The 12,487-nt window shown below is 47.1% G+C and overlaps 1 protein-coding gene across 1 annotated transcript in view; it reads left to right on the forward strand.

Annotated features, from left to right (window-relative positions):
• Window positions 1-12,487, forward strand: part of tmem132c (transmembrane protein 132C) — an 815,186-nt gene that overhangs the window by 352,224 nt on the left and 450,475 nt on the right. The window contains exon 3 of the mRNA XM_033043184.1: window positions 5,838-5,984. Coding sequence (XP_032899075.1) covers window positions 5,838-5,984 — 147 coding nt within the window. The remainder of the gene's footprint in view (window positions 1-5,837; window positions 5,985-12,487) is intronic.

Below are 12,487 nucleotides of genomic sequence, written 5' to 3' on the forward strand. Positions count from 1 at the left end.
TCTGTGTTCTGTGAAATAATGCAACAGATTTGGGTGTTTGGACACAGCAAATAGTCCTGACGCAGGGTCTCAACTTGAACACCCTCACTGGAGACCCTCGGACTATCTTCAATTCATGGGCTATCTTTAATTAATTGGAGAGTTGTAATCAATTTGCACTAAACAATGTTCCCTTTATCATGTATCTGGGCACTGTGGATGGATCACGTATTGTCTTTCCGCTTGCTGGTTAGCAGGCAACAGAAGCTTTTCTCTGTACCTCGTTACACGTGACACGTTACTGAGCTGAAGAGTCGCTGACAATAAACTAAACTAAACCGGACGTCAGCAATTCCTTTCCCTCCACGGATGCTGCTTGACCTGCTGTGTTCTTCCAGCAATTCGGCTTTTTCCCCGCTCCAGCTTCCAGCATCTTCTGTCGCTTGTGTCTTCTGGCTATTTGGACAGATTTGGAAAGGAGTCAAAAATTAGCTATGCATGTTAAATGTTAATAGCTATGAATATAGGGCTGTAAGGCATGTTGCAGAGATAAACTGCTGAGGAATACTTCCTCCTGGACACACTGAACAGCAATCGTGACAAGAAATAGCTGATCAAAGTGAATGCTGCCTCCCTTGTGAGTGAGAATGGTGAAAGGCCTGGATAGAGTGGATGTGGAGAGGATGTTTCCACCATCGGGAGAGTCTAGGACCAGAATAAAAGGACGTTCCTTTAGAAAGGAGATGAGGAGGAATTTCTTTAGGCCGAGTGTGGTGAATCTGTGGAATTCATTGCTATGGACAGCTGTGGAGGCCACAAGTCAATGGATATTTTTAAGGTAGAGATTAACAGATTCTTGATTAGTGCGGGTGTCGGGGGTTGTGGGGAGAAGGCAGGAGAATGGGGTTGAGAGAGAAAGATTGATCAGCCATGATTGAATGGCATGGTAGACTTGATGGGCCGAATGGCCTAATTCTGTTCCTATAATTTATGGATTAATTAGTTTATGTGAATTCCGAAATCTTAAGAAAAAATGATATGAAAAGAATGACAAGCATTCAGAGCCCAGATTATCTCTGTCCCTGGAGTATCACTAACCCTGCCGGGAAGAGAACGAGCGGACGTCCATTACAGAGGATGGGAACCACTGGCTAAGACTGGACGCATGGAACTGCAGATACTGGTTTACCAACAAAGGACACAAAGTGCTGGAGCAACTCAGCATGTCTGAGGAAGGGACCCGACACGAAACGTCACCCATCCCTGCTCTCCAGAGATGCTGAGTTACTCCAGCACTTTGTGTCTTTACTGGCATAAGCCTCTTGCACTTGTGAACAGTCGTCATTCTTACATCTGGCCCTTGTTCCAACCTACCCACCCAACCCTTTTCCTATGTCGACCAGTTCGCTGCCGTGCTTTGTCCTGCCTCTCACAGCTTTCATCGCCCCCTCCCCCGGTAATCAGTCTGAAGAAGAGTCTCGACCTGAAACATGGCCTATCCATGCTCTTCAGAGACGCTGCCTGACCCGCTACGTTACCCCCGCACTTTATGTCCTTTTATCCATGACATTTAACCTGAAGATGGACACAAAATGCTGGAGTAACTCAGCGGGACAGGCGGCATCTCTGGAGAGAAGGAATGGGTGACGTTTCGGGTCAGGACCCTTCTTCAGAGGATGATTACCACTAGTTCAGCTACTTGTCATAACATCGCCTAGAATTTTTACTGAGTGTAAAGGAAATTAAAATTGAGGGAAATGCATTATGAGCAGATGATTCAGCATCTTTCACATTCCACTATCTTCTATATTCATGTTTACCACCCACATTCTCAATGGATCATTTTGACCTTTTGTGGATGAAAATGTTTTCAGTTTCGCACGTCCCTATTCTCTCGTCATCTCCCGCTATGATTAATGCATGGAGTGTCAGAGCAGAAACTTCTAGAACTGTCATTCTCAGCAGCTTGCTTTCCAGCTGAATAATCAAGGTGGCGTCAGGAGAAGGCCAAGTGCCGGTGACGTTCCAAGCTGTCTTCCATGCTGATTGGCAACGGAAAATGTTCAAAAGGAATGTGGAAACTCAGAACCACAGAAGCTGGTTTTCAAACAGAAGGGACAGCACCTTAAATGAGCTCACATCCCAGTGGTATGAACATTGAGTTCTCCATTTTTGCATAACTAACTAACCAGCCCCCCATCCTTCCCCTCCCCCCCACCCTCCCCTTCCCATCCCATCAGGCAAGAGGTACACAAGTGTGAAAATGCACACCTCCAGATTCAGGGACAGTTTCTTCCCGCCTGTTACAACCGAATCATCCCATCACCAACTAGAGAGCGGTCCTGAGATATATCATCTACCTCATTGGAGACCCTTGGACTATCTTTAATCGGACTTTACTGGACTTTACCTTGCACTAAATATTATTCCCTTTATCCTGTAGAGTAGTTATTAAGAGGGCTGATCCGTGGGTGGTTGCAGCTGGGACGCAAGTCGGGGCCTGATCAACCCCGGCTGGGTCGCCCAGGGCGAGGGGTGTCTGATGTTGTGAGACCCGAAACACCCGATGACCCCAGGTCACATCACTGAGGATGCGTCCCAGCCCATCTAGCAGATGTATATTTTTCACATGTATCTGTACACTGTGGACAGCGTGATTGTAATCATGCACGGTCTTGCACTGACTGGTTAGCGCGCAACAAAAAGCTTCCTACAGTACCTCGGTACACGTGACACTAAACTAAAGTAAAGTAATGTAAACTAAACTAAACTAAACTAATCCAAGCTTTTATCTTTCATCAGAGCCTTTCAGTTCTGGTGAAAGTGACAGAGCTAAAACTTCACCTTTTTTTCTCTTTTTACAGATTTAAGGTGGTTGATCTGAGATGTTAATGTGGTTTTTTTCTGGCTCGCCTGCTGAGTACCTCGAGCATTTTCTCATAATAATTTGGGTTTAAAGTTTGTTGAGTTATAGGATCTGCAGCCAGATGGAGCAACTTGTACACATTGTAACGTTCTTTAACCCATGAACACCCAAGTGTTTCCTGATGGTGATTCACATTAAAAGATCGCAGTTTACTGGTAGTATTCATTTTTATAATAATAATAATAATAAATTTTATTTATGGGTGCCTTTCAAGAGTCTCAAGGACACCTTACAAAAATTGAGCATGTAGAGGAAAAACATGTAAGGGGAATGAAATAAATAGTAGAGACATGACTAGTACACAAAGTAAAGACAGAATTCAATACAAAACACAGTATGAGGCAATTAATGCACAGATGACACTTTTTGGTGAACACCTGCCCAATCTAACATTTTGGACCCTCTAGAAACTGTCGTGTACACTAAATCTACAGAGTAACGATTCATTTTGTGTGAGGTCAGTTCACTTTAGAGTGATAGAGTCAGACAGCACAGAAAGAGGTCCTTCTACAAACATAATTCTACTCCTATCACTTATGACCTTATGACCTTATGACCTTAAGAAGTGTTCAATTTGAGCTAGTTTTTTTATTCAGACAAGGTGGCAAGAAGCTTATTTTGAGCATTAACCTTCAAAAAATCTGAGCATAACATTTATAATTGGCAGCATACAGTTATTTTTCTTTTGTTGCATGCAAAAGCAACCCTTGATATATTCCAGATTAGTAAACTGTCATTTTAATTATTAAAAATGAAAATAGGTTAATCAACATAAATAAATATCATTAATCAGGGTGTCATTGTCCAATGCCTGATTTTAGCCTGATCTTAGTCACTAAAACTGATTTAAAAAGCGACAATGAATCATTTATGTATTTCACCCTCGTAGTAGATTTGGTATTAACTCCTCTGTGTCTAAACTAGGTACAGGTACAGTCACTGGCAACTGGTGGTCCACCACCATCCATACAAAATCATGAGGGTGCATCCCCCCCCCCCGGAAGTCCCCCCGAAAATGTGGCGCCTATGCCGGGTGAGGTGGTCAATCTCGACCTCATCGGGACTTCCGTGGCAGTTGGCGAGGGTCGAATCTGCGCCCGGCCGGAGACGGCAGATTGGTCCCCATAGCCGACTTCCGAGGCTGACTTTGCAGGTCAGTATCTCGGCCCCTCGGCAGCCTAGGGGGACCGTTCTGGTACCGTAATGCCCCTGTCCCACTTAGGAAACCTGAACGGAAACCTCTGGAGACTTTGTGCCCCACCCAAGGTTTCCGTGCGGTTCCCGGAGGTTTTTGTCAGTCTCCCTACCTGCTTCCACTACCTGCAACCTCCGGCAACCACCTGCAACCTCTGGGAAGCGAACGGAAACCTTGGGTGGGGCGCAAAGTCTCCAGAGGTTTCCGTTCAGGTTTCCTAAGTGGGACAGGGGCATTAGAATCCTCTTGGAGGCTGTGACCTCAGTAGCACCTGGAAACATGGAAAATCCAGAAAGACTCTGGAACCAAGAATACCGGAAAATCGGTGGTGGACCTGTATTCAAGGGGCGGAATGATGGAAATCTACTATATTCATTGTGGGCTGAACTGCGGGAACAAAGAATCCCAAGAGTACGTTCGATTAAAGCTTAAAGTGAACAATTCCCTGATTTTTACCATCAATGTGACTTACTTCTGCAGGGTAAAAAAAGTAAAATAAATTCTATCTCAGTTTTATCAAGCTCTTAAATAATTGGTGTGACGTGATATACACATTATTCCTTTCCCCCTGAGAGACACTAAGCGCTGGAGTAACGCAGCGGGTCAGGCAGTATCTCCGGCGAAAAAGGATGGATGGCATTCCAGGTTTGGACCCTTCTTCAGAATCAGTGGAACAGACAAAGTGCGTAGGATGGAACTACAGATGCTGATTTAAACCGAAGATAGACACAGAGTGCTGGAGCCACTCAGCGAGTCAGACAGCATCTCTGATGAAAAAGGATGGGTGATGTTTCTGTCTGAAGAAGGGTCCCGACCCGAATCGTCACCCATCTTTCTTTCTCCAGAGAAGCTGCCTGAGTTACTTCAGCACTTTGTGTCTATCTTTGGTATAAACAGCATCTGCAGTTCCTTTCTACATGTTATTTTTCCCCTGCTCTATTTCAGTAGTAAAGACCCCCCATAGAAAAACCCAAACGGTTTCTGTCGCTGCTCACATTGTTATGGTGTTTCAGATTTGCAGAGCAGAGTAATGAAGTTGGAAAGCACCTGCCTTTGGACTTAAGACCAACATCTTCCTCTCTGTTATCAGACTTCTGAACGGTCCTTCCATTACTGGGGTACAGTTCCAATTCTGCAAACCACCTCACTGCAGATGTTGCACTTTGTCTCTGGAGCTGTTTGGCCTGTCGGGTGGCACGGTGGCACAACGGTAGAGTTCCTGCCTTACAGTGCTTGCAGCGCCAGAGACCCAGGTTCAATCCCGACTACGTGTGCTGTCTGTACTGGGTTTGTACGTTCTCCCCGTGACCTGCGTGGGTTTTCTCCAAAACCTTCGGCTTCCTCCCACACTCCAAAGACGTACAGCTTTGTGAGTTAGTTGGCTTGGGTTTGTATACTCGGTATACGTGTAAATTGTCCCTAATGTTTGGAGGCTTGTGTTAATGTGCGGGGATTGCTGGTCGGTGCAGACTCGGTGGGCTGAAGGGCCTGTTTCCGCGCTGTATCTCTAAACTAAACTAAGCAATGCAGAGAACTGTATCATGCACACTGCATCTTTCTCATCTCTCATGTACTTGTGTCTTGCTTGATTGTATTCATGTGTAGTATTATCTGACTTGATTCGATAGCACATGAAACAAGCCTAGTACTGTACTGCACTACATGTGAAAATAATAGACCTACACCTAAACCTAAATCCACGTGGTTAAGATTCTTTGTGCATTTTGTCCCCAACAGGGCAAAGGCCAAAAAGGGAGTGAACATTGTTGATATAAGACCCAGCATTCCGACCTTGTGGGAAGTTAAACAGGAGATGGGAAATGGTGGGAAGCATTCCATCGCAACTGTTGTTTGCCAGAAGAATCCCGATGCTTCAACCAACAGGTAGGAAATCATGAGAAACTGCATTGCATCAGCTACCAGTGGCAAAAATATTCGGGTCACTGCTTCTCTTGTGTTGTAGGGGGCTAACAGTGTACACGAGATGCTTTAAGTGCCTCACTCAATATCCATGGTTGCAATGTGTGCTCACAAGTGATTTTGATTCCTTTTGTTCTTCAACACTTCCTGAAGTATCTTAGTTTGTATTTGGTAACATGGTCAAGGTCACCACCAGGGAGTGGGTGATGCAGTGAACCAGAGTCCCTTATATTTTCAGCAAGGCTTCCATCCATTCGTGGAGGGAAGATCTGGTGAACTTAGCGTGGGCATCCAAGAAGATAATGAGTCTTCAGCAGTTGACGGCACAAACTTGGCGCCATCTGCCAGACGTCTTCTTGATGAAAGTGAGACCTTTGTTCGTCTGGGATGTGATTAATGGAATGCCGTGACATTGTTGGGCTTGGATCAGGTGTAGTCAACCTGTCATTCATCGGACTTAAGAGTGCTTGGCACAAAAGCTGGAGGCAAGAGCAGGACTGAGCATTCCGCATCTCGATGGGCACAGGTTTGTCTTCTGCAACAGTCGGTGTGGGATTGGACGATGTGACATGTGTAAAAAAAAAATCGTGAAGTAGAAAAGAGGAGAATGAGGTCAAAAGGTAACGGAGCATCTGGTTAGCTGCCTCGGGATTGGTTTTGACAGAAAAACTCTTAAGCAGGTGGATGCGTTTGTCGGAGGTTGACGCGATGTGAGGTTGTTGGTCATGTTTACAGCTGTTGTTAGACCATTTTGAGGAGAAAGTTGCTACTGTTAACAGTGTAAGTAAACAAGAAAGAGAAAAAGACTGACTGTATGCACAAAGATCACGTGAATCTTTGTTCAGTGAAGTATTGTATGATTGTTCCCGATGGACGTTGTATTTGGCGCTCTGCAATAAAGTGTAGCCTTGAGTGCCTTGTCCGACCGTTGTGATGTGTCTTAAAGAAAACTTTGGCAGCTTCCACACGACCACTCTGCATGATGCAGCATCTCAGTATGCATGGCCCCTCTTCAAATTGTTTCATCGCCAGGTCTGGCTCTCATCAAAATTCTCTCAAACTTGTTAGAAGTCCGGCTTTGGAAGCCAAGTTGGAGAATGCTTCCAGTTTGGTGAACATCCGAGCAGAACTTGCATTTAAATCCATGGTTGCCTGGTGAATGGCTTAGTTATACAAGTGTTGAAGATGAACTTGGAAGATGTCACTTGAGTTACAGGCCAGAGTGTTAATTAACTTCATTTGCAGCATGTCTTTGTGTATTGTAATGGCTTACCTAGATCACAAAAATAGCATTAATAATGCTAAGCTAATGTGACAGGTGTAATTTCCTTGAATTGCAAGATGTTGAATGTGAAGGCTTTAATCATATTATTCAAAGCTTATGGCAGGCAGCTTTTAAAAGCACAACTCCTCTCTTCAAAAGAGGGTTTTTTGATAGCTTTCAGGATTTACTTGTGAGCATTCTGCCAATATTACTTGTTATATTTTTTAACAATTTTGGACTGCTTATATGGAATTCATTGCCTCATCTCACTGTGTAAATACTTACAATATCACTCTAGTTTCATGTGTAAAATCATGAAACTTGACAGATTTTGCTAACTGAATGAAGATTGCACAACTGTGTATGGCTCTGAGACTAAAGTTTCTATTCACTGTATACATTTCCAAAATTCAGTTTTATTTCTCTTGTAGCATTATGTCAAGTCAAGTCAAGTTTTCACTTTATGAGCAAGTGACGAATAATCCATTATCTAATTATTATTAACCCTAACCCTTGTAGATCTTGAAGTTGATAAAAAATAGTAAAGAAGAACTGAAGGTTATTACGGAATGTCTTGAAAATGTGGCCTTACAGTATAAGGATGTGACTTTGTTGATGTTCATTCTAAAACCTCAACCCGTTGATGAATGGATTGCAAGTTCTACTTTAGACCAGACTATTTAGACCTTAAAGATACAGCATGGAAACAGGCCCTTCGGCCCACTGAGTCCGTGCTGACCAATGATCATCACGCACACTAGCACTTTCCTATAAACGAGGGACAATTTACAATTTTACTGAAGCCAATTAACCTACAAACTTGTACGTCTTTGGAAGGTGGCCACGTGGAGAGAATCTCCATGTGGCCACAGGGTGAACATACGAACTCCATACAGACAGCACCTGTAGTTGGGATCGAACCAGGGCAGGGGCTGCCTTCGGAGGTCCAGGGCCCAATTGGGAACAATTTTGGAGAGCCCCAGGTTCCCAGCCAAGGTCTGTAGAATCATATAAATATAAATAAAGTCTATTATAGACTTTATATCTCTATGGTAGAATGGAAAGTAATCAAAATGTGCACTTAAAAAGTGCATGTGAGTTAATGGACAAAACAGATCTAAGTTACATTTTAATTTAAAATTGCATACACGTAAGCCTACAAGTAACAAACAAAATGTGTAGATCACCTCTGAAAAGTACATAGTTACAATACCACTTGTTTTAATGACTGTGAAATGAAAAATAAAGTAATTTAATTAACTAGATCCTGGAAAACCAATAACCATTGGTGAAAAACCTGTTCAGGCATTAAATTATGGGCTTCAGCCCCATCCTACCCTTTGGACTTCTATCCCATCCTAACATAGTTGTGTGTGTTAGTTGTCTGTGCGATATGTGTGTGTGGAAGGGAAGGAGAGAAGGGAGGGAGAGGAGAGAAGGGAGGAAGGAGAGAAGAGAGTGAGGGAAATAGAGAAAGATGGGAGGGAGGGAAGGAGAGAAAGGAGGGAGGGAAGGAGAGAAAGATGGGAGGGAGGGAATGAGAGAAGGGAAAAGAAAGAGAGGAAGGAGGGAGGGAAGGAGAGAAGGGAGGGTGGGAAGAAGGGAAGAGAAGTAGGGAAGGGAAGGAGAATTGAATTGAATTGATTGAATTGAATTGAATCCTTTATTTGTCATTCAGACCTTTCGGTCTGAACGAAATGCTGTTGCCTGCAGCCATACATGTAATAATAACAACACACAATAAACACAAATTAACATCCACCACAGTGAGTTCACCAAACACCTCCTCACTGTGATGGAGGCAAAAGTCTTAGAGTTACTGTCTCTTCCCTCCTCTTCTCCCTCTGCGCCGAGGCAATACCCCACCGGGCGATGGTATCAGTCCCGCGGTTCAAGCTCCGCGGCCCGGGGGTGGTCGAAGCTGCCGCCCTCCAGTCCAGCGGACGCAGCTGTTGCAATGGGAGCTCCGGAAAACAGGCACCAGCCTGTGACCTGCGAGCTCCCGACATTGTCCTCCACTGGCCCGCGGCCGAGCCCCGGATCCAGGTCGCCGCCGCCAGAACGCCGCCTCAGCCGCCGGAGCACCGTCTCCGCCCCGCACCGGGCCGCCCACAAGGCAGCGTCTCAGCCCCGCACCGGGCTGCCCCCACGGGAGCACCTTCCAGCCGGGAGCCGGTCCGCCCTCACCGGAGCGCCTTCCAGCCGGTAGCCAGACCACCCACACGGCAGCGTCTCAGCCCTGCACCGGGCTGCTCACATGGGAGCGCCTTCCAGCCGGGACCCAGGCCGCTCACACGGGAGCGCCTTCCAGCCGGTAGCCGGGCTGCTCACACAGGAGTGTCTCAGCCCCGCGCCGTCCGCCCTCACCGGAGCGCCGAGCCGTGCCGCTACCCGGACGTCGCCACAGCTCGAAGACGGCCAGCCTCGCGTTGGTGAGTCCTGGCTGGCTCTACCTCCGGACCCTCGAGGTCGGTCGCAGGTTGGAGGACGCCAGCTCCGCCATTAGGCCTCAGCGCAGACGGGGGAAGAGAAGGGGGATACGACAAAAAAAGTCGCATTCCCCCAAAGCTCTGTTTTTACTAAACTAGACAAAAAAAAAAAAAAAACAACATAAAAAGTAAAAACAGACAGACTGCAGGCGAGCCGCAGCTGTATCACAGCGCCGCCACTTCCGGAGAAAAGGGAGAGAGAGGGCCGGCGGCAGGAGCGGATGCCGGGGTCTGGGCAGACGGATGTGAGCTGAGGCTGAGATTTGTAAACGTTGCTCCTGGGGAGAGAGAGGGGTGTAGCCGGGGCTGTGTGCGTGAAGCACAGCGACTGGAGGGGCGGGAGCGCTGCCCCGGGACAGTGGGGGAACGACCCACCTCCCCCTCTCCACCTTCTCCATTCACCCCTCACACCCCCCTCCCCGTCTGCCCGTTTCTTCCCCCTCCACCCCTCTATTCTCTCTCCACCCCTCTCTCCCCCCCTCCACCTGGCGTAGATCTACCCGAGCCGAGAATGGATTACTCTGGCGCGGGTCCCCTTAGGCGCGGGGCCCAATAGGGAGCAATTGGTCCAACTGGCTGAAGGCCAGCCCTGAACCAGGGCCTCTGGCTCTGTGAGGCAACAACCCCAACGCTGCGCCACCGCGCCAAAAATGACCACCATCTTCTGTTTGACACGGAGACCATCAGAGAAGCTTGAGATTGCGTACGATCCTGAGAGGTGCGCTCCTGGCAGAGTCACCCATGGCGGGCAGGCGGGCAGGCCGGAAGGGAAGATGCTGACAAAACACAGCCCACGAAGAAAAACCTTGACGGTGGAACAAGCGGAGGATGGTGGCTGGCTGGCATGCGGAGCACCACAGCGGCTTAGAAATTGTAAGAAGGGTGCAGCAGGGAGAGACTGCCAACGATAGTGGAGTCCGTGTTGTTGGACCCAGGTCTGTGTCGGTCAGGGACCGTGTGGTGGATGTCCCTGCACCAGTTTCCCCACGTTAAAAGATGCCACGCACAGGCACCCACCTGCATTAAAGTCTCTCGCTCCAGGATGGACGTCTTCAGCCATCTCTAGACCCACGGAATGGACCCAGCAGGAGAACATTCATACGTGACTAGGTGATTGCAAATGATGGTTATGATGGTGATGAGGAAGGGGCTTCTGCCAGTAAATAGGTAGCAGAAGGTGGCACGGAGGTGCAGCAGCAGAGTTGTTGCCTCACAGCACCAGTGTACGGAGTTCAATCCTGACTACGGGTGCTGTCTGTATGGAGTTTGTACGTTCTCCCCGTGACCTGCGTGGGTTTTTCTCCAGGTGCTCCGGTTTCCTCCCACACTCCAGCGATGTACAGGTTTGTAGGTTAATTGGGTTCGGTAAAAATTGTATATCGTCCCTCGTGCGTATGATCGTGCTATTGTACAGGGATTACTGGTCGACGTGGACTCGGTGGGCCAAAGGGCCTGTTTAAGCACTGTATCTCTAAACTAAACTAAATGACTTGCGCTACCAAGTTAAGGAATGGTCTGTGCGTTCCCAGCGAGTGTGTGGTCTAGTGCAACTTCCCAACCTGTAGGCAAACTGGATAAGGAATTTCGAAGAGTCAATCCCACGTATATAGATAGAGCAAAGGGGAAGAAGCAGAGTACAGATTGTAGTTGAAGCTTTAGAGATACAGCGAGGAAACAGGCCCTTTGGCCCACCATGTCGATCAGCAATCACCTCGTACACTAGCACTATCTTACACACCAGGGTCAATTTACAGAAGCCAATTCACCTACAAACCTGAACGACTTTGGAATGTGGGAGGAAACCTGAGCACCTGAAGGAAACCCACGCAGACACAGTCCTCAGCATTGCAGCACAGTAGTTCCTGAGACAACGTCCAATGTCTACAATGGGGTGAATTGGACAGCACTCTAGCTGATGGAAGGACAGGTCAGAAGCCTGAGAGCAGAGGGGAAGAAGTTGTTCCTCAGTCTGGTGGTGCCCGCTTTCAGACATCTGTACCTTCTGCTGGACGGGAGCAGGGAGAAGGAGGAATGGCCAGGGTGGGACAAGCCTTTGATTACGATGGCTGCCCTATCCGAGGCAGAGTGAAGTGTAGATGGAGTCATTGGTAGGATGTCTGTAAGCCAGGCTCAGCCTTATTGCCTGCACAGCCTGCTCAGCTAGTTTTTACATTTCCGCTGGCTTTTATTCCAAACTGCTGCTCATCTGGGGCACATTCCCTGTGATGCCAAAGTCGTTATCCTGTCAGATTATATTCCAAGGTAGTCGTGTATGCATTATGAAAATTGATGGGTTCCAGCTTTTAAACTGGCATGCTCACATATTTCAGTCACTCAAATGCAGACGTTTACTCTACCTCCTACCATCAATCATTCTGCAGACGCACTTGCTGCTAACAGTAATAGTTCACTTTGATGTAAAGCTATTGAACCACAGATTAATATCCTAAGAGAGGAAACATTTGATGTACTGTGTCTGTAACACGCGAGGCTGAGCGCAAACTGTGCGATTTCTTTGCGCTGAACACCTCCGCTAAGTCTGTCTTGGCCTACGCGATCTCCCGTTTGCCAAACACTTTATATCCCCTTCCCATTCCCACACTGACCTTTCTGTCCTGGGCCTCCTCCATTGTCAGAGTGAGGCCACACACAGATTGGAGGAACAGCACCAAAACATTTGCTTAGGCAGCTTACAACCCAGCAATACTAATATT

Source organism: Amblyraja radiata, chromosome 25 (assembly GCF_010909765.2).
Source record: "Amblyraja radiata isolate CabotCenter1 chromosome 25, sAmbRad1.1.pri, whole genome shotgun sequence".
NCBI classification, from domain to species: domain Eukaryota; kingdom Metazoa; phylum Chordata; class Chondrichthyes; order Rajiformes; family Rajidae; genus Amblyraja; species Amblyraja radiata.